The 26,984-nt window shown below is 51.7% G+C and overlaps 1 protein-coding gene across 2 annotated transcripts in view; it reads right to left on the reverse strand.

Annotated features, from left to right (window-relative positions):
• Window positions 1–303: 303 nt before the first annotated feature.
• NINJ2 (ninjurin 2) overlaps window positions 304–26,984 on the reverse strand; it is a 63,068-nt gene continuing 36,387 nt past the window's right edge. For both annotated transcript variants that reach the window (XM_064155681.1, XM_064155680.1), the window contains exons 2-4: window positions 4,649–4,880; window positions 2,953–3,134; window positions 304–2,100 (exon numbers count right to left, since the gene is read on the reverse strand). In XM_064155681.1, the coding sequence (XP_064011751.1) occupies window positions 2,974–3,134; window positions 4,649–4,847 (360 nt within the window). In that variant the 5' untranslated portion in view covers window positions 4,848–4,880 and the 3' untranslated portion in view covers window positions 304–2,100; window positions 2,953–2,973. The remainder of the gene's footprint in view (window positions 2,101–2,952; window positions 3,135–4,648; window positions 4,881–26,984) is intronic.

Raw genomic sequence — 26,984 nt, forward strand, 5'->3', positions numbered from 1 at the left:
GGCTGGATGTTGTTAGGAAGTTGTTGGCAGAGAGAGTGATTGGCATTGGAATGGGCTGCCCAGGGAGGTGGTGGAGTCACCATCCCTGGAGGCGTTGAAGCCAAGCCTGGCTGGGGCACTTATTGCCATGGTCTGGTTGCTTGGCCAGGGCTGGGTGCTAGGTTGGAGTGGCTGAGCTTGGAGGTCTCTTCCAGCCTGCTTGATTGTATGATGTAGAGTTCTTGGAGACTTTTCTTAGGAGTGGCAAGAGTGAGCAAAACAAAAATTCCATCTTGATTGGGCTGTCCAATTAAAAAAAAATCATTTAGCACTCAGAAAAGCATTTAATTAGTGAAACAGGCTTACACCAGGCTCTGAAATTCCCCTTTTTTTGGTCCTTTAAAAGCATTACCACAACATTGCAAGATTTAGAAGTGAAAACTTTTTACTCCAACAAACCAATCTGGAAAATCATGAATCCATTTTGAGGGTACTCTTCTAGTCCAAAAGATTCCCAGCCCTTTCAGTATAAAAATGATACATTTTAAACCATTGCCCTTAATGATGAGACCCTAACTGATTCTGGTGATGTTTTTAGGGAAGCAACGCACACACACTGTACCCCTGTCGCTGCTCACAGTGGCAATGAGCCTGGAGGTGCTGTGTGTGTATAATGGTGCTGAGCCTGGAGGTGCTGTGTGTGTATAATGGTGCTGAGCTTGGAGGTGCTGTGTGTGTATAATGGTGCTGAGCCTGGAGGTGCTGTGTGTGTATAATGGTGCTGAGCCTGGGGGTGCTGTGTGTGTATAATGGTGCTGAGCCTGGGGGTGCTGTGTGTGTATAATGGTGCTGAGCCTGGAGGTGCTCTGTGAGTATAATGGTGCTGAGCCTGGAGGTGCTCTGTGAGTATAAGGGTATTGAGCCTGGAGATGCTGTGTGTGTATATGATGCTGAGCCTGGAGGTGCTCTGTGAGTATAATGGTGCTGAGCCTGGGGGTGCTCTGTGAGTATAAGGGTATTGAGCCTGGAGATGCTGTGTGTGTATATGATGCTGAGCCTGGAGGTGCTCTGTGAGTATAATGGTGCTGAGCCTGGAGGTGCTCTGTGAGTATAAGGGTATTGAGCCTGGAGATGCTGTGTGTGTATATGATGCTGAGCCTGGAGGTGCTCTGTGAGTATAATGGTGCTGAGCCTGGGGGTGCTCTGTGAGTATAAGGGTATTGAGCCTGGAGATGCTGTGTGTGTATATGATGCTGAGCCTGGAGGTGCTCTGTGAGTATAATGGTGCTGAGCCTGGAGGTGCTCTGTGAGTATAATGGTGCTGAGCCTGGGGGTGCTCTGTGTGTATAATGGTTCTGAACCTGGGGGTGCTGTGTGTACAATGGTGCTGAGCCTGGAGGTGCTCTGTGAGTATAATGGTTCTGAACCTGGGGGTGCTGTGTGTACAATGGTGCTGAGCCTGGAGGTGCTGTGTGTGTACATTGGTGCTGGATTTTCTCCTACAGCTTGTTAGGTTACTCTGACATCATTCCTGATAGGTTCGTGCTGCCGACATCAGACCATTGTTAACCTTGCATTGCTGGAACGATCTACTTGTTTTCTTAGCTGGGTCCTATTTAGCTTCCAGCAGCTAGGAAAAGCTTTGGGCTGGCTGCATCCAGATGGACACACACACACTTTTCTATCCTGCCATGAGAACTACTTTTGGTTTCAGGCTGAGAAATCCATGGCAGCAGCATTTGGGAGGTAAACAGTTAGGCAGCTTGGCTTTAAGTGCAGCATTTTAGACAACAAAGCTGGATTTTCTCATGGAAAGCATCCAGACTTCTCTATAACATGAACTGTGGGGCGTGAGGAGCAGGCAGCTGAAAGAAGAGATGAGCTTTGCAGAGCTGTGCCTTGAAGCTCCTGCAGCCCTCTTTAGCAAAGTTTTCTCTAGCTTTGCAAGTCAAAGCTTCCACCCCTTCGGGGCTGCAGAAGCATTAGGGTAAGTGCTGATACACCATCACACACACACACACACGTTGGAAAGGTTAACTCAGCTCTGTCGATGGGCTCCTGCCGAGGTCGGTGAACATGTAGAGGAGGAGAGTTATTCCTGCCAGCCGTGTTGCTCAGGTCCTGCAGGGGTGACAAAAACGCCAGTGAGGTCGCAGCAGTCTCCTCGGTGTCAGCTCCCTGGGCACCACAGCCGCAGCTCTGAGTGCTGCTCTCCCCTCTAGACCCCGAGGCAGCCTCCCGCACCTATCAAGCTTCCTTGCAGGCTGTTGCCCCACTACGTTGCATTTAAACTATGCTCACATATTGCAGTCATGTAAGCAAGGGATGTGAGCTTTGCTTCTTAACCTGAGGCACTTTTTGACCTAAGAACACATCGTTCCCTACCTGACCTGACGTGGCAACCCAAGCCCATTTTGCTAGATCCTTATTCATCAGACGTTTGAAAATGAGAGGTTGTTAAAACAGCTCCCACTAAACCTCCCTGGCTGTTATGAAGAGCTCTTTCATCACCTGGCCAGAACTACCTTTCCTTCTGCTGAGAGAATGCTGCTGTCCCTGGATACCTCCCAGAACACACCCAATTATCATTCCTAAATCAAGATCTCATCCACAGCTGCTATCTGCATCTAGGGTGAAGTCTGCAGCCTTGTGCAAACCACTTGCTGCTGATAAAGCCTAGCAGTTGGGATGTTTGGTGTCCTTGCTTTAAAACTCAAGTCAGGAGAAATCTTATTCCTTCCCCTCCTCATCCTCCTTTGAGGGAATTCATTCAGTGGCCCCAGAAGCTTGTGGGACAGCAACATGCCCCTGGCTCTGCTCATGTGTGCAGCTCTGCTCGTGTGTGCAGCACTGCTCGTGTGTGCAGCTCTGCTCATGTGTGGAGCTTTGCCTTCTCTACAACCTGGCACTGATGTTTTCTGAGACTGAATCCCTTCCAGGGCTGGCAGAGATGAGAACTGAGCCCTTTCTTACCTGACTCCATTGCCCCATGACTTAATAAGGTCGAAAATTCCTAGGGTAAAGGCCAGTCTTCTGCACCCCAAAGGCTGTGATGAAGATGTTGAGGATGACTGTGATGAAGATGAGAGCTGTGGCAGCATTGTTGAGTATATTCAGGTGGGGCTGCTTTGCAACATCATTCAGGTTCAAACGAGCTGTGCAATAAAAAGGAAGGGAGAGTTGTAGCTTGGCTTCAAGATCCCCAACCCCTGGGAGCCTTGCTCTGCCTTTGGGCACTGCAGCCACAGGCCTGGTGGAATAGTGCCAGGACATTTACAGGGGCCACAGCTCATCCTAGGGTGACACAGGAGGACAAACAGTCACATTACTGCTTTATGTAGCCAGGCATGTGCCGTATGCCCCCCACACTGCACAGCCATAATGCATGGCCAGGGAAGGCTGGGTGACATGGGGAACAAGGTCAGCAATGCTGCACTGGGGTTGGGAGCAGGGCACTTCCTTCCAGTAGGCACCCAGCCCCACTGGGTATGTGCTGACTCAGCTGTTAACGCCCTCCTTACCTCCAGACCAAAAGGTGTCTGAGCATACAAATGGAATCAGATGGATATTGATCAGTTCAGACTGGGCTGTGTGGCCAGTAAGCCATACAAATGGCAGCCTTGTGGATCCCTGTCCTCAACTGGAGGCCCCTGTCCACCTATTTACAGCTGGCTCCAGATACTGGGGCCACCACTAGCAAAGACAGTGATATGTGGGGTAGGGGAAAGAGCACATCACAGGATTTCCTGTAGCCTCTGACCCCTTGTCTCACGTGAAAAACCATCTAGTATATGCAGGAAAAGGCAGCTCTCAGTCAAAATCCAGCTAGGATAGGCAGGAAAAGACAGCTCTCAGTCAAAACCCATCTAGGATAGGCAGGAAAAGACAGCTCTCAGTCAAAAATCTACCTAGGATATGCAGGAAAAGGCAGCTCTCAGTCAAAAAACACCTAGGACATGCAGGAAAAGGCAGCTTTCAGTTAAAATCTACCTAGGATATGCAGGAAAAGGCAGCTCTGAGTCAAAAAACACCTAGGACATGCAGGGAAAGGCAGATCTCAGTCAAAAACCACCTAGGACATGCAGGGAAAGGCAGCTCAGTCAAAATCCACCTAGAATTTGCAGGAAAAGGCAGCTCTCAGTCAAAATCCACCTAGGACATGCAGGGAAAGTCACTTTTGGGGAGACTTTTAATATCAGGCATGTGTTGGAGGCTGAAATACAGCAACTGTTGTATCAGATGGAGCAAGCCTGTCTGATGTGTGGTGTTAATGTCCTGTCTGTACAGCACTTGCAGCCCAGGGAGGTTAAATGTGAGAATGATGTAGAGAAAGCCTCTGCCTAACTTGTTCTGTTAGGCCCTAGCCTAAGACAAAAGGCACAGCTGAAAGGCAGTAACTGCAGCAGCTGCAGGGAGGGACACGTGGCAGGGTGGGCAGCCCTCTTCCTGCCCACAGGAATTCGTTCAGCAGTGGGCCAGTGAAGGAAGAACAGTGCTCAGAGCTAACACCCAGCCAGCACTTTGAAAAGCAGTGGCACAGCCCTCTCCACCACCCACCTCAAGCTGTCTTCCAACAGCCCTGCTTATTACCCCCATGCCAGCCCAGCCACGGGCTGCCCTGCCCCTGCAGTACCCAGCGAGGCTGCAGGCACATCAGTGTGCATCTTACCAGTGATGATGAGGATAATCCCAATCACCACCTGGAAGAAGAGGGAGATGCTGATGAGCACGATGAGGGTGGTGTAGTACTGGAAGGAAGTGCCCTGCTCCAGCACTGCCTTGAGCTGCGTGACGTTGGCCATGAAGAGCGCCACGTCCAGCATGCTCTCGGCCACGCTCTTCTTGGTGGCGTAGTGGTTGATGTTCATCGGCCCGGTGATCCGCAGGCGAGGACTCACGCCCTGCAGGGGCAGCAGAGACACGGCATCACACAGGATGCTAGGGGCTGGAAGGCACAGCTGGAGAGCTTCCAGTCCAACCCCCTGCCAGAGCAGGACCAGAGAATCCAGCGCAGGTGGCAAAGGAACACATCCAGACAGGGCTGGAAAGGCTCCAGAGAAGGAGACTCCACAACCTCTTTGGGCAGCCTGTGCCAGGGCTCTGGGACTCTTACAGGCAAGAAGTTCTTCCTCATGTTGAGGTGGAACTTCCTGTGCTGTAGTTTGCATCCCTTGCCCCTTGTCCTATGCCAGGGCACAAGTGAGCAGAGGCTGTCCCTGTCCTTTCCTTCCTGACCCCCAGCCCTCAGCTATTGGTAGACATTGCTCAGATCCCCTCTCAGCCTTCTCCTCTCCAGACAGAGCAGCCCCAGGGCTCTCCTCATCACATTGCTCCAGTCACTTCAGCATCTCTGTAGCCCTCCTTTGGACTCTCTCCAGCAGATCCCTGTCCCTCCTCAATGGGGGACCCCAGAATTGGATGCAATATTCCAGATGGGGCCTCACTAGGGCAGAGTAGAGGGGCAGGAGAACCTCCCTCCATCTGCTGGACACACTCTTCTCAATGCCCCCAGGACCCCATTGGCCTTCCTGGTCCCCAGGGTACATTGCTGTGCCATGCAGAACTTGCTGCCCACCAGCACCCCCAGTTCCCTCTCCACAGGGCTGCCCTCCAGCAGGTCACCTCCCAGCCTGTCCTGGTGCAGGTTATTGTTCCTTGCCAGCTGCAGGACTCCAGCAGCTGAGCAGTGCTGAGCTGCCAGGCACAGCCATGCCACACAGGCCACTGCCCACCCCCCCTCCCCGCACAGGGCTGCTCTAGAAAGCCTGGGAAAGAGGCAAAGGTGCATGTTTGAAACGTGCTGAGAGTTTCCTCCCTCTCTGGCCTCGTGGTGTTAGAAGGCTCAAGATCCTTGTGGTGATGAAGAGCTTGGCAAGGTCAGGCACGTCCTGGCTATTTTTGTTTGTCCAGAGATACAATAATGTCCATTATCCAGAGCCAAGGATTTTGCAAGGAATATTGGATTGTCTTCCTTCAGGGCACAGACAGGCCTCAGTCTCAAAGGGGATTAGAGAATGATCTTCTGTTTGGGTTAGATGTTCAAAGGACTGTTTGTGGCAGGGCTTTTTATCTCCTTGGAACACTTTTTGCTGGCTTCTGACTGCGACAAGATGCTGGAGCAGGAAGGAAAAGCCACATTTAGTGGGGCACTACAGAATCATGGAAACAACCAGGCTGGAAGAGACCTCCAAGCTCAGCCACTCCAACCTAGCACCCAGCCCTGGTCAATCAACCAGACCATGGCACTAAGTGCCTCATCCAGGCTTTGCTTCAACACCTCCAGGCATGGTAACTCCACCACCTCCCTGGGCAGCCCATTCCAATGCCAATCACTCTCTCTGCCAACAACTTCCTCCTAACATCCAGCCTAGACCTCCCCTTGCACAACTTGAGACAGCAATGAGCTCTGCCCTGAGCCTCCTCTTCTGCAGGCTGTACACCCCCAGCTCCCTCAGCCTCTCCTCACAGGGCTGTGCTCCAGGCCCCTCACCAGCTTTGGCGCCCTCCTGTGGACACCTTCCAGCACCTCAACTTCTCTCTTGAATTGAGGAGCCCAGAGCTGGACACAGTACTAACAAACCAGGTGTTTCTTAGGGCTCACCAACAGGGGTGTGCAGCCTGCAGCAGAGGAGGCTCAGGGCAGACCTCACTGCTGTCTACAACTACCTGAAGGGAGGATGTAGCTAGGTGGGGTTGGTCTCTTTTGCCAGGCAAGCAGCAACAGAAGAAGGGGACACAGTCTCAAGCTATGCCAGGGGAGGTCTAGGCTGGATGTTAGGAGGAAGTAGTTGGCAGAGAGAGTGATTGGCATTGGAATGGGCTGCCCAGGGAGGTGGAGGAGTTGCTGTCCCTGGAGGTGTCCAGGCAAAGCCTGGCTGGGGCACTTAGTGCCATGGTCTGGTTGATTGGGGCACGCACAGCCAGCTGCATGCAGGGGGGCACACACAATAGCAGCACCAGGGAAAACCCAGGCTGTGCTGCCACAGATTTTGCCAGCTGGCAGCTTCAGTAGTCCTTTGTAAACAGCAGTTAATGAAGGTTGAAAGCACACAGAGTCATCTTGCAAGGTACAAGGGGAGCACAGTTCCTTTTGTACGTGCAGAAAGCAGAGATTAAAGGCCTGCTCTCAATCAATACCTCTGGCTTTAAGTGTACAGTTATTAGCTGCTCTGTTTTTGCAGGACACCTCTTTGCTTGCAATTCCTTACCCCTTCAGCTGGGATGAAGCAAGCCACTTACTATTTCTAGCCTATGTGCCATCCCTAGGCACTGACAGCAGGGCTGATGGTACCAGGAACAGCAGCGATTGGCAGGAGTCTGCCCACCAGCTCCCTCCCAAAGCCCTGCGTGTCAGCTTGCAGGCAGAGCAGGGGCTCTGGGCACGGGCACACTTGTGCCAGAGGAGGGACACACAGCAAATGCTTTGGGCAGTACCAGCTCTATGGCCAACTCTGCAAGGCAAAGGCTGTTTTTCTCCAGCTGGCACAGCAGTCAGCATCTTGGCTGCATTCCATGAATGAAAGGAACAGTAAATCTTGTCATGGATGCTTCAGGGGGAAAGGGAAACTGAGTGTGCAAGGCCAGTCCCCCCCACTTTGGCCTCTGTAGAGACTGCTGGCTACTCCAGTTGTGCTTGGGGTTTTATCCTTTGAATATAATCATCTCTTCTACTCACTGGGGGTGCTGCTCAGAGCCAAATGGCTGTGTTGCCTTCAATCTGTGTTGGATAAATCCCAGAAAACAAATCAGGAATGTTTTCTGGATACCTCAGTCCCTCCCCATGTCCAAAACTGACCTGGCTCAGGAGCAGTGTGTCCAGCAGGACAAGGGAGGTTATTCTGCCCCAGGACTCAGCACTGCTCAGGCCACACCGTGAGTGCTGTGTCCAGTTCAGGGCTCCTCAATTCAAGAGAGAAGTTGCAGTACTGGAAGGTGTCCACAGGAGGGCGCCAAAGCTGGTGAGGGGCCTGGAGCACAGCCCTGTGAGGAGAGGCTGAGGGAGCTGGGGGTGTGCAGCCTGCAGAAGAGGAGGCTCAGGGCAGAGCTCATTGCTGCCTGCAGCTACCTGCAGGGAGGCTGTAGCCAGGTGGGGTTGGGCTCTTCTGCCAGGCAAGCAGCAACAGAAGAAGGGGATAGAATCTCAAGTTGTGCCAGGGCAGGTCTAGGCTGGATGTTAGGAGGAAGTTATTGGCAGAGAGAGTGATTGGCATTGGAATGGGCTGCCCAGGGAGGTGGTGGAGTCGCTGTGGCTGGAGGTGTTGAAGCAAAGCCTGGATGAGGCACTTAGTGCCATGGTCTGGTTGATTGGCTATGGCTGGGTGCTAGGTTGGAGTGGCTGAGCTTGGAGGTCTCTTCCAACCTGGTTGGTTCTGTGATAGAGATCTTTTTTTTTGGGTGTTCCTACACTTCTGTGACAGGTCAGTGATCACTGTAACAGAGGACTCTACTGGCACCAAGTGTTTGGATGAAAGCTCTCCAACCAAAAAGTAACTTCCATGGCCCAAGAGCCACTGCCTCTTCATAAGGAGACTCCTAAGCAAATGGCAGGCACAAATCCTGTGTGCTTGCTAAACACTATCCACACTCTTCTAGTCTCACCAAACTCCCACTCTCTCTTTTCTTTATCCACCTTCTGAGGCTCATGTCATAGCTGCAAGCAGATTTGGTGAGCTCTCTTGGGGTGAGATGTCACCACGCTACAGCACTTACTTGAGCTAAGCAATGCTGAAGCAGGACACTGCTATTACTGAAGGGATGAAAGTGTGGTTAGGTGAGCCTGCCAGCAGAGCCTCTTGCTTTGCCCAGCTGGCCTCATGTTCTTAGCTACAGCCTTACAAAATGAGGCCACACAAGAGCAGGAGGCTAACAGCAAGCCCTAAGAGCTGGAGGTGAGTAGGGAAGCCAGGCAGGGCCCTGGCAGTGGCTAGCAGAGGAGCAGAGTGCAGGAGCAAGGGGCAGTCGTGAGGCAGCAGAGCCCCAGGAGGGCTGGGCTGCCTCTCCTTGCCCTCCAGCTGACACGGCAGTTGGTTCCGTTTCTCAGACGGCTGCGGCACTCGCAGCCTGCAGGGACCTCCTTGTCACATCAAGCATGCATGCTCTGCTCTCTGCTTCTCCCTGTCCACACTTCTGCTTCTCTCTTATTAATCTGCCCCCATCTGCATTTTCCATTCAGCTCCTCCTCTCTCCTTCCACTCTCCTCCTCCTATTCTCTCCTTCTCCAGTCTCTTCTCATCCCCTGCCTTTCTCCTTGTTTTTCTCTCATCCTTTTCCCTGCTCTCAAAGTCTTCTCCTCCTGACTCTCTACCCCTTTGGCACTCTGTGTTGCTGTATGGCAAGCTTCCTGAACCTGTTTCCTCTCAGCTGCCTTTCAGGGCTCCCTGTGCTACAGGGCAGCATAAATTATGTATCACTCAGCTGTCTTACCAAACCTATATTAAACTCTCTTCTTTATGCTAGCAAATTGAAGAGATCCGGGAATCGGCTGGCAGGCTGCAGGGCTGAGCTGGAATAGAAGGGAACTGTTCTTTTCCAGGTAGCTGGGATGAGGACAAGGTGGGCAGGGCAGTGGCATTGGTGGAGGAACCTCCCTGCATAGCTCTGAAACAGTCAGTTGGCTTGAGGGTTGGAGAACTGCCTGGCACTGGCAAGTGCTATGTGCTGATGCACGATCTCTGATTGTTAAGCAATTAGGTGTGCTTGTGTGATGGGGGGGGCGGGGGGGACAACAGCTCTTTGAATGTATGGAGTTGGGAGTGCACTCAAAAGGATTAGTGGGAACAATCATTTCCAAAGCCAGGATATAGAAGCTGGAGCCTGTTCGAGCCGCTGGTGTTTAGCACCCAGAGCAGTTTTATCCCAGTGCTTTTGGTTTGGGGTAGGGGAGGGGGAGGGAGGGGAGGAGAGAGAGAAGACTGGAAACAGCTTTGCAAGAAAGCATTAAAAGTAGGTTAGCAGAGAAAATGAGTTATAAAAAATGGAAGAGCAGCCGGGAGGCACAACAGCAACCACTGCATTGTGCTTACAAAGCTAAACACGTTAAGATGAGTAAATCCCCAAGCTGGATGGCTGGTGGCCCAAAATCCTCAGCAGTGCTGGGCCTGATGGTAGGGCTGCTGCCAGATCCAGACAGCAAATGTGTTCATACAAATCATCTCAAAACAAAACGTTCCTAAAGCAAGGTCCTAAATTGGAACTTCTCCCAAGTTTGCATCTACTGCTGAGGGGTCAGGTTGATTTCTAAAACTGAGGGAACGTGGTAACAGCTGTATGGGACCAGACCAAAGGTCCAACTCTCTGACTCTCCTCTGGCTCTGGTTCATAGCAGATGTGCAGAGTAAAGGAATCAAGCAAAGAGGAAACCTTAGAATGGACAAGCCTGTGGAAATGGTCCCTTATGCTCTGTTCATGCAGGGACCTGGAACTCTGCATACAGAACCACAGAATCATAGAATCAATCAACCAGGTTGGAAGAGACCTCCAAGCTCAGCCAGTCCAACCTAGCACCCAGCCCTGGCCAGTCAACCAGACCATGGCACTAAGTGCCCCAGCCAGGCTTTTCTTGAGCACCTCCAGGGATGGTGACTCCACCACCTCCCTGAGCAGCCCATTCCAATGCAAATCACTCTCTCTGCCAACAACTTCCTCCTAACATCCAGCCTAGACCTGCCCTGGCACAACTTGAGACTGTGTCCCATTCTTCTGTTTCTGGTTGCCTGGCAGAAGAGACCAACCCCACCTGGCTACAGCCTCCCTTCAGGTAGTTGTAGGCAGCAATGAGCTCTGCCCTGAGCCTCCTCTTCTCCAGGCTCAACACCTTCAGCTTTTCCTCACAGGGCTGTGCTCCAGGCCCCTCACCAGCCTTGCTGCCCTTCTCTGCACATGTTCCTCGCAAATTGAGGAGCCCAGAACTGGACACAGCACTCAAGGTGTGGCCTGAGCAGTGCTGAGTCCAGGGGCAGAAGAACCTCCCTTGTCCTGCTGCCCACACTGCTCCTGACCCAGGCCAGGATGCCATTGGCTCTCCTGCCCACCTGGGCACACTGCTGCCTCATCTTCAGCTACTCTCTGCCAGCAACCCCAGGTCCCTTTCTTCCTGGCTGCACTCAGCCACTCTGTCCCCAGCCTGTAGCACTGCTTGAGGTTGTTGTGGCCAAAGTGTAGAACCCTGCACTTAGCCTTGTGCCTGTGCTCGGCTGCTTGGGAATGTCACCTTAGAAACAACATCAGTTAGGGCTGGAGAGATTTTCTGAAGCCATTAGGAGTGCTCAAACAAAGGCTGCTGCATTTTAACATGAGAAAATGCAAAGTGATGCGGGGCTATGGCTGCTCAGATTCAATTAGCGTTAACGCCCTTCCATTAAGCTCTGGCTTGCAGGGCTGCCTCTTGCCTGGCAGCCTGCTGTGCCAAGAAAGGCTGCTGCTGCCTTGCCAGGGCTGGGGTCACAGCTAACCTGGAGAGGATGTGAGGTGCCATGCTTGAAAGGAGCACGGCTGTGTTCTCAGGGCAGCACAGTGCCACTGAGCACACCCAGGGCACCTCTCTGAGCCCGGCCAGAGAGCTGCTGCCTTTTACTCGCTGTGCATTTAGGCTTGCTCTGCGTGGGTGAATCTGTTAGCACTGGCTTGTGCTTTGCTTACTGTCTGACTGAAACTACTGCTGCTGCTCTGACATCTAAAAGGGCAAGTCCCTTAGAGGGTTTCATGGCTGTTTTGGCACAAAAAGGGGACTGTGTCCCCTTGTTCTGTTGGTGGTTGCCTGGGAGAAAAGACCAACCCCTACTTGGCTACAGCCTCCCTTCATGTAGTTGTGGACAGCAATGGGGTCACCCCTGGGCATCCTCTTCTCTAGGCTAAAGAACCCAGCTCACTCAGCCTCTCTTCATAGGGTTTGTGTTCCAGGCCCCTCACCAGCTTTGTCATCCTTCTCTGGACACCTTCCAGCACCTCAACATCTCTCTTGAATTGAGGAGCCCAGAGCTGGACACAGCACTCAAGGTGTGGCCTGAGCAGTGCTGAGTACAGGGGCAGAATAACCTCCCTCATCCTACCCCAGAAAGCCATTGGCCCTTTTCTTCTTATCTCCATCCTTTTACCCCACCTTTCTCTTTTCCTCTCCATCTCCCTCCTTTCATCACTACCTCCCCTTTTCCATCATACCTGCCACTTTCTCACCCCACCCCCCATTTCCCCCTTTTATCCCCCAAACCCACACCTGGGTCCTGTTGAGTCTCCTCCCACCCCAGGTGTGGCCACTTTGCCCTCCCTGCCCACTCCCCTTTATAATCAGCCCCAGGAGGGGCAGCAGCCCAAGTTTGCCCATTTGGGCAGAGGGATCCTCCTCTCATCATCACTGGTGAGTCCCTGTGGTGCATCACCGGGTGAACGGTGGAGGGGATCTAAAGGCCGGGGGGCCTGTGTGGCCCCCCGGCTAGGTAGGGCTAGTCTAAGCTCAATACTTGCTCTGACATTGCTCATGGGTGCTGGTTGAGCTTGTTGATGTTTAGCTTCTGCTCACTTGTAGCACTGCAGCAATTACAGGAGCGAAGCTGGAAACGCCTCTGAGAGGCGCTGGAGCCGCAGGGAGCAAACGCCTGGAGAGGACAGGATGTGGACGTTCTCTCCATGCAAAACCTCTGCCTTTGCTTTGGAGATGTGTGTTTTAAGGGAGTGATGCTCCCAGCCACGGTGCACAGCTGGTTTTGCAGGCTATCTTCCCAGCACCTCAGCCAGGTGCAGAAACTGCCCTTTAGTCTAAGGGTGAATATTAGAGAGGTTCTGAAATGATTTTCGTTGGAGCCTTTTAGCCTCAGTGAGCTTGGTGAACAGCTGAGGCAGCTGCTAGCCAGCGGCAAAACCACTACAGTAATGTGGTCCATGGTACCAGTCTCTGTTCTAAGTCACCTCTACCTTTAATTTTTATCTCAGTTTGCATTCCAACCTTATCAAAGAATCACAGAATGGTCTGGGTCGGTAGGGACCTGCAAAGCTCACCCAGTCCAACCCCCTCTGTACTCAGCAGCGGCATCCTCAATTAGCTCAGAGCCCTCTCCAGCCTCACCTTGAATATCTCCAGGGATAGGGCCTCAACCACCTCCCTGGGCAACCTGTTCATATGTGGATGTAGAGTAGTTACAGACAGGAGAGCACAGCCACCAGCTGCTTGTCAGTGTGGAACCACAGACCTCAGCCCAGCCCCACGCATGCCACCTCGCACAAGTGAGAATCCTTGGGATGCTTCCCCCATAGAAAGTGCCCAGTGTTTCCCACAAGGCAATCAGGACTCTTCCTATGGGTCTGAGGCCATCCTGAGGGGCAGTTCATGCTGCTTTCCTCCAGCAACACAGCTCCTTCAGGTCTGGTCCCATCTTCTGCTTCTCCCTCTCATACTCAAGTAGTTAAATTTAACAAGGAACTCAGAGGAACTGTTCCCAGCTGTTGCCACTGAAGAATCATAGAAGGGTCTGGGTTGGAAGTGACCTCTGAAGGTCATCCAATCCAACCACTTCTGCACTCAACAGAGACATGCTCAACTAGAGCAGGATGCCCACAGCCCCATCCAGCCTCATCTTTAATATCTCCAGGGATGGGGCCTCAACCACCTGCCTGGGCAACCTCTTTCAGTGTTCACTACTCTCACGGTGCAGAACTTGTTCCAAACATCCAATCTAACTCCCTATTCCTTCCTGGCTCATCTGGTGTAGTGGCTTAAACTTTAGGGACAATAGAAGGAAAGACCTGTTACGAAATGAATCCCAAAAGGGACTTCTTTAGGAGCCATTTGTTTCTGAAAATCTGGGTTTGTCCATTGTGCCCAGAACCTTGTGATACGTGGAGCTTTTTCACACTGATGAATTTGCCGAGTTTATTTGCTGCAGGGCAACCCCACACTAGGTATTTTTGCCTCAGAAGAGACTCCTCTCCCACATTTAAGTGTAGGTAATGGCTTGTTTCATATGGGTTTGTGCCATAATACATGCATGTGTCCTATTTTCCCCAGCAGCAGCCAGACAATAACTAGCTTCTTCCCCACGGTGTTCATCATCACTGTAATACCCTTAGGTCCTCTCTCTGCAGCCCCATAACAACTGGCAGAGCTTATGGCTCAGCAATACTGTTATGTGTTTCCTTCTGGCTGTGAGCTGGGAGCCTGCTTTCTGCTGATGAGCACTAGGAATGAACAATGCAGCATTAAGCTGGCTCACTTGTTCTTCGAGGACCCGGGAATGAATACTAAGTAAGGATCTTCTTCCAGTCTGAATGCAAGGCACAGTGAGTCTTAGTCTTGTTTGCTCTTTCAGAATATAGGAAATGTATTTGGATGAGGGCATGGAGTCAGTCATCAGCAAGTTTGCAGATGACACCAAGCTGGGGGCAGATGTGGCTGGGTTGGAGGGCAGAAGGGCTCTGCAGTGGGACCTTGACTGCCTGGACAGATGGGCAGAGTCCAAGGGGATGGGGTTCAATACCTCCAAGTGCAGGGTGCTGCACTTTGGCCACAACAACCCCATGCAGAGATACAGGCTAGGGTCGGAGTGGCTGCAGAGCAGCCAGACAGAGAGGGATCTGGGGGTGCTGACTGATACCTGCCTGAACATGAGCCAGCAGTGTGCCTAGGTGGCCAAGAGAGCCAGTGGCATCCTGGCCTGCATCAGGAATGGTGTGGTCAGCAGGAGCAGGGAGGTCATTCTGCCCCTGTACTCTGCACTGGTTAGACCACACCTTGAGTACTGTGTTCAGTTCTAGGCCCCCCAGTTTAGGAGGGACATTGAGATGCTTGAGTGTGTCCAGAGAAGGGCGACGAGGCTGGGGAGAGGCCTTGAGCACAGCCCTGTGAGGAGAGGCTGAGGGAGCTGGGATTGGTTAGCCTGGAGAAGAGGAGGCTCAGGGGTGACCTTATTGCTGTCTACAGCTACCTGAGGGGTGGTTGTGGCCAGGAGGAGGTTGCTCTCTTCTCTCAGGTGGCCAGCACCAGAACAAGAGGACACAGCCTCAAGCTGTGCCAGGGGAAATTTAGGCTGGAGGTGAGGAGAAAGTTCTTCCCTGAGAGAGTCATTGGACACTGGAATGGGCTGCCCGGGGAGGTGGTGGAGTCGTCGTCCCTGGAGCTGTTCAAGGCAGGATTGGACGTGGCACTTGGTGCCATGGTCTGGCCTTGAGCTCTGTGGTAAAGGGTTGGACTTGATGATCTGTGAGGTCTCTTCCAACCCTGATAATACTGTGATACTGTGAAATGGGACTTTGTGGGTAAAAGCACTTCTTGGGGTTGGAGGTGTCTGAGCTTGCCTCTAAGCTGTTGTGTAATTCCTGTCTTGGATTCCATGTAAAATTGGGGATACAACCACTTTAAATCTTGTGTGTTAAGATCTTTCCAGCCCAAGAAAAGACCTTCCTTATTTTTACATCTTTCTTTCTTTGGTGTAGAGTAACTACTGCAATGGAACTTTGGTCTCAGTCATAGCTTCTTACCCTATCTCCATTAGAGATTAAAAATGTAGGAGGCTCCTCAAAGGTCAAGTGAACATATAATAGGGTCAACTGTCAGTGTGGACAGAGCATTTACACAGAATCACAGAATCAAGCAGGTTGGAAGAGAGCTCCAAGCTCATCCAGTCCAACCTAACACCCAGTCCTAGCCAAGCAACCAGACCATGGCACTAAGTGCCCCAGCCAGGCTTTGCTTCAACACCTCCAGGCACAACAACTCCACCACCTCCCTGGGCAGCCCATTCCAATGCCAATCACTCTCTCTGCCAACAACTTCCTCCTAACATCCAGCCTAGACCTGCCCTGGCACAACCTGAGACTGTGTCCCCTTGTTCTGTTGCTGCTTGCCTGGCAGAAGAGACCAACCCCACCTGGCTACAGCCTCTCTTCAGGTAGTTGTAGATAGCAATGAGCTCGGCCCTGAGCCTCCTCCTCTGCAGGCTGCACACCCCCAGCTCCCTCAGCCTCTCCTCACAGGGCTGTGCTCTCTGGAAGGTGTCCAGAGAAAGGCGACAAAGCTGGTGAGGGGCCTGGAGCACAGCCCTGTGAGGAGAGGCTGAGGGAGCTGGGGGTGTGCAGCCTGGAGGAAGTTGTTGGCAGAGAAAGTGATTGGCATTGGAATGGGCTGCCCAGGGAGGTGGTGGAGTCTCTGTCCCTGGAGGTGTTCAAGAAAAGCCTGAATGGGGCACTTAGTGCCATGGTCTGGTTGACTGGATAGGGCTGGGTGCTAGGTTGGACTGGATGATCTTGGAGGTCTCTTCCAACCTGGTTGCTTCTATGATGCTTTTGCTGTCTGATCCCAATGACCGACAGACACCTACCACATGTGGGTATCCTGTCACAACAGGCACAGGCAGCCTTGCTTAGGAGCATGCAGGCAGCTTGCAACAGGCACAACCCAGAATCTGGTCTGGTTTTCTGACAGTTGCAGCATTGCCTCCCTCCTCTATTCACACTGCAGCTTGCTGAGTCCTTATCCACTGCTGTAATCAAATAAATCCTCCTTTTGGTTCTTGCTCTCCAGTTTTTTTTCCTTCCTTCCTTCCTTCCTTCCTTCCTTCCTTCCTTCCTTCCTTCCTTCCTTCCTTCCTTCCTTCCTTCCTTCCTTCCTTCCTTCCTTCCTTCCTTCCTTCCTTCCTTCCTTCCTTCCTTCCTTCCTTCCTTCCTTCCTTCCTTCCTTCCTTCCTTCCTTCCTTCCTTCCTTCCCCCCTCCCTCCTTTAATCCTGGTGCAGACTTTTTCCAAGCCACACAAACCCAATGGGATCTCAAACAATGTCACACAGAGGGTCCAAGCTCTGTACTTCAGCTCCTGGCAGGGGCTCAGCTCTTGCAGGGAAGCTGGCATTCCTGGGCAAGGTGTTGACACCAGAGAGCACATGGGCTGAGTGCTGATTGGGTCACCAAGAGAGCCTTTCCTACATCTGGAACAAAGCTGAGCTCCAACTCACCACCCTTACACAACCCTAGGTGCAGGAAGAGAATATATAAGCAGCATATCTAGTGTCACATTGCTTTACATGGGTTTAAGAACTTGAGGCATCTGAGTTGAGAAATGTTGACTCTATTGTTCCTGCTAATCATTTAATTGAAAGCTGGGCCAAGGCCCTGCCTGAGGATGCACGGGAAAGCTCAGGGAAGAGGTTTAAAGTGATTATAGAGTGGAAGGTTTTCCTTGGTAATTAGAAATATTCTTTGGCTCTGTCTTGTCTTCCTGGAGAAATTTCAAGGGTGGGGTCCATCCTGCTGTTTGCTGTGTTGACAGAAGGATTGGTTGGATGAGGATGTTAGACCTTTTTCTTTCCATCCTTCAGTGCAGCTTGATGCTGCTGCAACACTTAGCCTTGCTAAATTGAGAAACTCAGGGAAGTGTGATGTAGAAGCAGGACAAGGGAGGTTATTCTGCCCCTGGACTCTGCACTGGTCAGGCCACACCTTGAGTGCTGTGTCCAGTTCTGGGCTTCTCAAGAGAGATGTTGAGGTACTGGAACCTTTCCAGAGAAGGGTGGCAAAGCTGGTGAGGGGCCTGGAGCACAGCCCTGTGAGGAGAGGCTGAGAGAGCTGGGGGTGTACAGCCTGCAGCAGAGGAGGCTCAGGGCAGAGCTCATTGCTGCCTGCAGCTGCCTGCAGGGAGGCTGTAGCCAGGTGGGGTTGGGCTCTTCTGCCAGGCAAGCAGCAACAGAAGAAGGGGACACAGTGTGAAGTTGTGCAAGGGGAGGTCTAGGCTGGATGTTAGGAGGAAGTTGTTGGCAGAGAGAGTGATTGGCATTGGAATGGGCTGCCCAGGGAGGTGGTGGTGTCACTGTCTCTGGAGGTGTTGAAGCCAATCCTGGCTGGGGCACTTAGTGCCATGGTCTGGTTGTTTGGCTAGGACTGGCTGCTAGGTTGGACTGGATGATCTTGGAGGTCTCTTCCAGCCTGGTTGACTCCATGAGTCTAAGTGGCATATAGAATATACACCAGATCTAGAGAATGTGTTGGTAATGTTACACTGAATCTGTGACTTGCTGCTGGGCAGAGATTGGAAGTGAAACAGCTGGTGGCCAGCAACATCTCCTGTTCCTGAGAAACAGTGCTGGAACTTCCCTACCCAGCTTCCCCTCTGCTCAGTGAAAGTTAACCGAAACACTCATCTTTGGCCATCTCAGCTTAAGCTCACGACCTTAAACTGAATTATACTCCAGCAGGGGTGGTCTGAAAGCCCCTCCATGAAGATCACTTTTACAAGGTCAGAGTGACTGAACTGAAATGCCAGGATGAGGATTTTTTTACAGTAGCAGGTAACAGACCTGTCACTCTTGGCCAGCTGGATGAAGCAGCTGATGTTAAACTGAGATCATGAGGTCACTGTCACCACTTAGGACCGAGGTGAGAAAATCAGCAGCTTGAGTTTCAGTCAGGGGGTGTTGGAGAGAGTGAGGTGAAGTTGTGTGTTTCAGGGGGTGTTAATTGCAATGAGGAGGAGGCACACAGCAGAAATGGAAAGGACCTCTGCTGCTATTGCTTTCTTTATGTGTGATTGTTTGGTTTGTATTAGTCTCTGAGGCTGAGGAGTGGACACAGTGGGGAAGGCTATCCCCCACTGCCCTCTGTCTTTAGGAGGGCATGGAGTTTTGCCTCCTTCTGATGGCTCCTCTAGCTCTGCTATCACATCTGCATTATCACATCTGCCTCCACCTTGCACAGAATCACAGAATTAACCAGGTTGGAGGAGACCTCTAGGATCATCGAGTCCAAGCTGTCACCTCAGACTTCTCATTAACTAAACCACGGCAATAAGTGCCCCTTCCAGCCTCCTTTGAAACACCTCCAGGGATGGTGACTCTACCTCCCCAGGCAGCCCACTCCAATGCCAATCACTCTCTCTGCCAACAACTTCCTCCTCACATCCAGCCTAAATCTCCCCTGGCACAATTTCACACTGTGTCCCCTTCTTCTGTTGCTGCTTGCCTGGCAGAAGAGACCAACCCCACCTGGCTACAGACTCCCTTCAGGTAGCTGCAGGCAGCAATGAGGTCTGCCCTGAGCCTCCTCTTCCGCAGGCTGCACACCCCCAGCTCCCTCAGCCTCTCCTCACAGGGCTGTGCTCCAGGCCCCTCACCAGCCTTGCTGCCCTTCTCTGGACACCTTCCAGCACCTTTGTGCCTTGTCGAGTTCGGCAGCTCAGCTTCGAGACCTCAGATGCCATGGAAGTGGCTACAATCTGGGCTGCGCTCTGAGAGGGAGGCTGGGGAGAGGACGGCAGGCGGCGCAGGCAGCGTGGGGAGGCAGCCAGCAGGCGGCGCTCAGGCGCAGACGCAAAGCGCCGCTCGGCCGCCGAGCTGCCCGCAGGGGGGTTGCGGTGCCGCTGCTTATCCTGTGCCTCTGCCCAGGCGCTGACAACTCTTCTCTCGGCCGACTCTGGATTTAGCTGTAACTCTCTAGCAGGCATACAGCCCTTTTCAGGCATAGCATCCTAGGTCGGGAGGCGATGCAGAAGTGCATTGTGCCATTCGGAAACGTCCCTGGCCAGCCGCAGGGCAGGGGCGGGTAAATATAAGGGCAAAGAGTTCAGAAGGGCAAAATTACAGAATCATGGAATTAACCAGGATGGGAAAGCTCCTCTAGGATCATCGAGTCAAACCTATCACCTAACTGTCCTAATCGACTAAACCCTGGCACCAAGTGCCTCATCCAGCCTCCTTATAAACACCTCCAGGGACAGTGACTCCACCACATCCCTGGGCAGCCCATTCCAATGCCAATCACTCTCTTTGTGAAAAACTTCTTCCTAATGTCCAGCCCTGTGTGTTCTTCCAAGATGCCTGATATAACACCTGATATAACACCAGGTGCCCAGGTGGCCAAGAAGGCCAGTGGCATCCTGGGCTGGCTCAGGAGCAGTGTCGGCAGCAGGACAAGGGAGGTTCTTCTGCCCCTGTGCTCAGCACTGCTCAGGCCACACCTTGAGTGCTGTGGCCAGTTCTGGGCTACTCAATTCAAGAGAGAAGTTGCAGTACTGGAAGGTGTCCACAGGAGGGCGCCAAAGCTGGTGAGGGGCCTGGAGCACAGCCCTGTGAGGAGAGGCTGAGGGAGCTGGGGGTGTGCAGCCTGCAGCAGAGGAGGCTCAGGGCAGAGCTCATTGCTGTCTACAACTGCCTGAAGGGAGGCTGTAGCCAGGTGGGGTTGGTCTCTTCTCCCAGGCACCCAGCAACAGAAAAAGGGGACACAGTGTGAAGTTGTGCCAGGGGAGGTCTAGGCTGGATGTGAGGAGGAAGTTGTTGGCAGAGAGAGTGATTGGCATTGGAATGGGCTGCCCAGGGAGGTGGTGGAGTCGCTGTCCATGGAGGTGCTCAAGAAAAGTCTGGCTGGGGCACTTAGTGCCATGGTCTGGTTGATTGGACAGGGCTGGGTGCTAGGTTGGACTGTCTGATCTTGGAGGTCTCTTCCCATCTGGTTGATTCTATGATTCTATGTAATGTTTGCTCTCATTAAATCTGATTAATTAAAGGCTGTGGTAGCCCTAGACTGTTCTCTTCGTTATTCAAGATCAACCATCTGACACACATTCTTCTAATGAAGTTTATCTTCAGTTAAAACTGCCTCTGCTGCTTTAACACTTCACACCTGAATGTCACCAGTAGCCTCATGAAGTATCATATCTCAAGTCTTACATTTGCCACTGGAAAGACACTGCAGTAGGGCTTGGAGAAGTATTACAGTTTAGATTCAGTTCCTCATCCAGCTCTTGCTGTGGCCGTTTTGTTTTGCGTAAAAGAAACACTAAAGGTCAAACTAGATAAGAGTTTTAGAAATGAAACTGATTTGGACCTAAATTTTGACCTTATTGTGGCTTTTCAGTATCTGAAGGGGACCTGCAGAAAAGCTGGGGAGGGACTTTTTAGACTATCAGGGAGTGACAGGACTAGAGGGAATGGAGCAAAGCTGGAGATGGGGAGAGTCAGACTGGAGGTGAGGAGGAAGTTGCTCAGCATGAGAGTGGTGAGAGGCTGGAATAGGTTGCACAGGGAGGTGGTTGAGGCCCCATGGCTGGAGGTGTTTAAGGCCAGGCTGGATGAGGCTGTGGCCAGCCTGATCTAGGGTAGGGTGTTTGTGCCCATGGCAGGGGAGTTGGAACGGGCTCATCCTTGTGGTCCCTTCCAACCCTGACTGATTGTGTGATTCTAAGATGACCCAGACACAGCTGCAGAGCAACCAGCCCTTTGGAGCGAGAGCAAGGATTGCTCACTGTTTGCCTCTCTGAGGCACCCTGTAGTGAGCTGGGAGAATGGCAGAGAAGGAAACGTGCTGACTGATTCTATGGTTAAATCCTGTGCTACCTCACTTACTGTGCACAGAAGGCAAGCAAGCAGGCTTCATTCTCCTGCTTCAGCTGTTGCAACAACGATTCAGAGCAGCTGTGCTCCGGAGGGGTCTGTCAAGAGAAGGAGCATCACTTTCTGCCCCAAAACACAAAGCTCACAGACTAAGTGTCCCAGAGAAGGGGGTTCGATTCTGCCACAAGTGCTGAGGGCTTTCCAGATGATTGAATAGAGCTGAGTTGGTAAGCATCCATGGGCTACCAAGAAAGCTCATGTGGCTGAAGCTGTGCTTGTGAGAAGGCTCTGCAAACAGCAGGCATGTGTGGGGAGGAAGAGCAAATTGCTGTTCCCTGCCTAGCTGGTGGAGCCAAAGTGTCCTGCGTGGGTTTGCCTCTTACCACAACAGCTGGGCACATCAGATCTTGTTGATCTCACCCATCCAGTCCAGCCTTCTGTCTCAGACCCGTGGCAGCAATAACTGATTTATATATCCTCCACTTCAAAATTAACAGTGGCCTCTCCTAACCATTCAGTGTTCTTCCTTTTAATGAGCCTACCAGGGCTGGAACTTCTTGTATAACCAGTGGGAGCTTCTCAGCCACACCACTTTGCTTAGACAGCTGTTACATGCAACAGGGCTGCAAAATGCTGCTCTCTGGAAATGGCACTGTCTGAGGCCTTCCTAGGAGGTGGATGGAAATAAGCTCTGCTGTGTCTGCAGTGGCACAGGAAGTGCTTTGCATCAGGGAAGCCAAAGCAACATTTAAGCAAATAGCTGTGGAATGGCTTTTTGTCTGCAGTTAGCTTCAACCAGGGACCTGTTTGACATGTGCCTGACTCCAGGGCCAGCAGCCTTTCTGTCACAAGCTGTGGGAGGAAAACAAAAGCTTCTGTTGACCTCCTGGGCAAAACAGGAGCAGGCACTGAGTGGGCAGTGCCAGTGGGTGGGTTTCTCTCCAAGGTCACTGGCTAACAGCTTCTATTGGCTTTGGTGGATTTGGCACACTGAGCCTTTCTGCAGGTCAGAGGGGGTTTGGGTACACCTGAGGCAAGCTTCTCCAGTGGAATTAAGAAAGATGATAGAATCAGTCAGGGTTGGAAGGGACCACAAGGATCATCTACTTCCAACTCACCTGCCATGGCAAGGGACACGCTACACTAGAGCAGGCTGGCCACAGCCTCATCCAGCCTGGCCTTAAACACCTCCAGCCATGGGGCATCAACCACCTCCCTGGGCAACCCATTCCAGCCTCTCACCACTCTCATGCTCAACAACTTCCTCCTCATGTCCAGCCTGAATCTCCCCACCTCCAGCTTTGCTCCATTCCCCCCAGTCCTGGCACTCCTTGAGAGCCCAAAAAGTCCCTCCCCAGTTTTCTTGTAGGTCCCCTTTCAAATACTGGAAGGCCACAATAAGGTCACCTGGGAGCCTCCTCCTCTCCAGACTGAACAGCCCCAAGTTGCACTTGATAAGGTGGTGGAAATAAATTAATAAAGCTGGAGCCAAATTCAACTGAAGCTGTGCTTGTTTTGACCACAAGAGTGCTTTTCTAATAGGTTTCCTGTGAATTAAGCTCATCAAGGAGTTTGCCTGTTAAGTATCCTTGCTGATAACAGAACTGTCCTCTGGGAGAAGAGTGTTACCTTGCTGCATTGGAGGGGAAAAACCCCACAAAACCGAGCTAAAACAAAAACCAGCAACACAAACCCAGAACCAAACAAAAGAAAACAAACCAAAACCAACAAAGGCAAAACCTCATGGGATTGCACAAATCTAGAAATATACCTTGGTCACTGGACACACCTCACAGTTAGACAATCACAGAATCACAGAATGGGCTGGGCTGGAAGGGACCTCCAAAAGTCATCCAGTCCAACCCCCTCTGCACTCAGCAGGGACATCCTCAACTACATCAGGTTGTCCAGAGCCCTGTCCAGCCTCATCTTCAGTATCTCCAGGGATGGGCTCCAACCACCTCCCCAAGAACAGTCACCGAGAAGTCCACATCCTGGCCCTGGGGAGTGAACAGGAGTGTCTGACACTTCCAAAGTCCATTATGAGCAGGTTTTCTTTGCAGTCTCTGTTTGACTTTACAGAGCTAAATTTGTTTAACACACAGGGGCTGTTTTTTACCTCTGCAGAGGGGGAGGATGATCTCTTCTACCAAGGCTGGTGGGTAAGGCTACAGGACAGCATCAGCTTCTGCCCAGCTGCCAGAAAGTTGCACAGAGAGGTGGAAAGTATCAATGATGTAGCTATAGAACCATAGCATGGTCTGGGTTATAAGGGACCTCCAAAGCTCATCCAGTCCAACCCACTCTGCATTCAGCATGGACATCCTCAACTACATCAGGTTGCTCACACCCCTGTCCAGCCTCACCTTCAATATCTCCAGAGATGGGGCCCAATCTCTCTGGGCAACCTGTTCCTCATGGTGCAGCACCTGTTCCTAGAATCCAAGTTAAATCTGCTCTGCTCTAGTTTGCAGCCACTGCCCTTGTCCTGTCCCTGCAGGCCTTTGCAAACAGTCTCTCTGCAGCCTTCTTGTAGCCCCCTTCAGGCACTGGCAGGCTGCTATTAGGTCTCCCTGGAGCCTTCTCTTCTCCAGGCTGAACACCCCCAGCTCCCTCAGCCTGTCCTCATAACAGAGCTAATCCAATCACCTGATCATTTTCATAGCCCTCCTCTGGGCCTGCTCCATTGGGGGAAGTTTAGTTAGTGATGTGTAAGGTGATAGCACCAACTACAGATGCTCAAATGGCCTGAAGTTAACACTGCAGGCAAGACCTCAGATGGACATCCAGCCCTGTGCCAGAGGTCACCTCACTCAGCTGCCTCATATCCTCATCTCAATGAGATGAAAAATTCAAGGCACAGCTAGAAAGGAATTCAGGAATGGTTGTTGTCTCTGGCTGTGCTGTCAGCTCCACTCCAGCTACTGATAAGGCTCTTGCACTTTTGAATTTGTGTTCTGCTATCACTGAGGCACTTGAGAGTTTGGCAGGTGATTCCTGCACACCGAGCCACAACCCAGCCTGGGTGAAGCTCTCGGCAGAGGTTGTCACTTTTGGTGTCCTGTACACGGGGAAAGAGGCAAGTGGCAACACAACCTGGGATCAGATTCTTCCCTAGCATAAATTTTCCTCACAGTGACCTACAAACTTTTGCCTGTGAAGCCGAGATTTTGCTGTCCAGTTTACATGCTGCCCAGGGAGGTGGTGGAGCCACTGTGGCTGGAGGTGTTCAGTCAAATCCTGGCTGGGGCACTTAGTGCCCTGGTCTGGTTGATTGGCCAGGGCTGGGTGCTAGGTTGGACTGGATGAGCTTGGAGGTCTCTTCCAGCCTGGTTGATTCTATGATTTTTCACTTATCTCTAGGTGGCTTATTTAGGCTATGGATTAACTGAGCAGAGCTTGGAGGCCTCTTCCAACCTGGTTGGTTCTATGATATTTCCTTTCTCTCTAGGTGGCTTATTTAGGCTCTGGATTAACTGAGCAATCCTTTAGCAACATCCTGCTCTCTGCTGCTTCCAGGCCAATTTGGTACAGCTGCATGTGAGGCTGCACAGACTTAGTGACTTGGCTCATTGCTAATTTAACAGTCTTCCCCAGCCTGCTGTCTGCTGTAATGCTGAGCTTTCCTTTCTTTACCCTCTTGGTGCTTGCTCTCAACAGCCTTGACACAGTAAGACCCTTCTACAGCAGAACATCAGTTACAATAGCTAACTAGAACATGATGAATTGAGTGTATCAGCAAACACTCCTCTCTAAATACACACCCTGCTTTGTTGTTTGCTTGGGGGGTTCTCTGTGGGTTGTTGGTCTTGGGTTTGGGGTGGGTTTGTTGGTTTGGTGTTTGTTTCAAGGGAAGCTTAGCCACAACAGAAATCCCTGCAGCCTCTCACTTTTGGAGTTATGCAGTACAGAAAATCCCAGCAGGTCCTCATGTTTTCTGTTATCCAGAACAGAAGTCACAGCAACTTTTCACTTTTGCAGTTATCCAGAACAGAAAATCCCAGCAGCCTCTCTGTATTCCAGTTATCCAGAACAGGCAATCACAGCAGCTTCTCTCTATTTTCCAGTTATGCAGAACAGAAAATCCCAGCAGCTCATGTTTTCCATTATCCAGAACAGAAAATCCCAGCAGCCTCTCTCTTTTCCAGTTATCCAGAACAGAAATCCCAGCAGCCTCTCACTTCCTCAGATACTTTTGATGGAAGAACCATGGAGTGACTCCACAGAATGAGAAAATGGCCCTCAAATACTGATTGCCTGGGAGTCCTTGGATTGACAAGACCAAGCCTAAAAAAGCCTTTGTGCAGTTCTTGGAACATCAGCACAGCTGGGGGTTTGGAGATGCCAGCCAAAGCTGTACTAGGGCATACTCTGTACAGCACTTTGCCCAGACACCAGAATGGTAGCCATGGGCCTCTCTGAAAGGAGAGGAAGTCACAGACTCATAGAATCAGTCAGGGTTGGAAGGGACCACAAGGCTGGAGCATGGCTTGTGGGGTGGCTCAGGGCTGTGGGCTCCTGTGCCCAGCTCAGCTGGGACTCTGTAGGCAGGTGTCTGTTGGTGCTGTTGTCTCGGTTTAAGGAGCAAGACAGAGCTCTTTCAGCCTTCCCAAAGAAGAGTCTCCACAGAGGATTGGATAGGATTGGAAAGTCTAAATGGAAATGGCTGTTCACAGCTACAGACTGCAGTGCAAAGCACATCAAATACACAAAATCCATAGTATAGCTTGGCCATGGCTCTCCCAAGAAGCTCCTTAGGTCAAAGCTTCACACCACCTTCCTCCAAACCAGGCCTTGACCAGGGCACTTGAGCATCCCTCCTAGGAAGAGAGACTGAGAGCCCTGGGGGTGTTTAGATTAGAGAAGACTGAGAGGAGATCTCATCAATGCGTATCAATATCTGAGAGGTGGGGGTCAAGTGGAGGGGACCAATTTTTTCTTGTTGGTCCCCAGCAATAAGACAAAGAGCAATGGATATAAACTGGAACAGAGAAGGTTCCACCTCAACATGAGGAGAAACCTCTTTAGAGTGAGGGTGACAGAGACCTGGAGCAGGCTGCCCAGAGAGGTTGTGGAGTCTCCTTCTCTGGAGACTTTCAAACCCCACCTGGATGCATTCCTGTGTGATCTCTAGATGTGGATCCTTGGATGATCCTGCCTTGGCAGGGAGGTTGGACTTGATGCTCTCTGGAGATCCCTTCCAACCTCTAAGGTCTGTGATTCTGTGATCATCTAGTTCCAACCTCCCCCTGCCATGGGCAGGGACACCTCACACTAGATCAGGCTGGCCACAGCCTCATCCAGCCCAGCCTTAAACACCTTTAGGGATGAGGCTTCCACCATCTCCCTGGGCAACTGGTTCCTGGGTCTCATCAATCTCATGCTGAAGAACTTCTTCCTAACATCCAGTCTGAACCTACTTATTTCCAGCTTTGCTTCTTTCCCCCCAGTCCTATCCCTACCTGACAGCCTAAAAAGTCCCTCCCCAGCTTTCTTGTAGACTCCATCAAGATACTGAAAGTCCATGTATCAAACTTCCTTTCTTCACTCAAGGTGACAGTCACAGAAGGGGCATTACTGTCCTCTTCCAAGCCTTGAGCTGAGCTGCTGTGGGACTTGTACATGAAGGCTCAAGGCTCCAGACACATCACTGGCATCAATGGAAGGTGCAATTGATTTTTGTGGTGAAGTAAAAAGATGCCTCCTGC

This window comes from Pogoniulus pusillus, chromosome 15, assembly GCF_015220805.1.
Source record: "Pogoniulus pusillus isolate bPogPus1 chromosome 15, bPogPus1.pri, whole genome shotgun sequence".
Lineage (NCBI taxonomy): Eukaryota > Metazoa > Chordata > Aves > Piciformes > Lybiidae > Pogoniulus > Pogoniulus pusillus.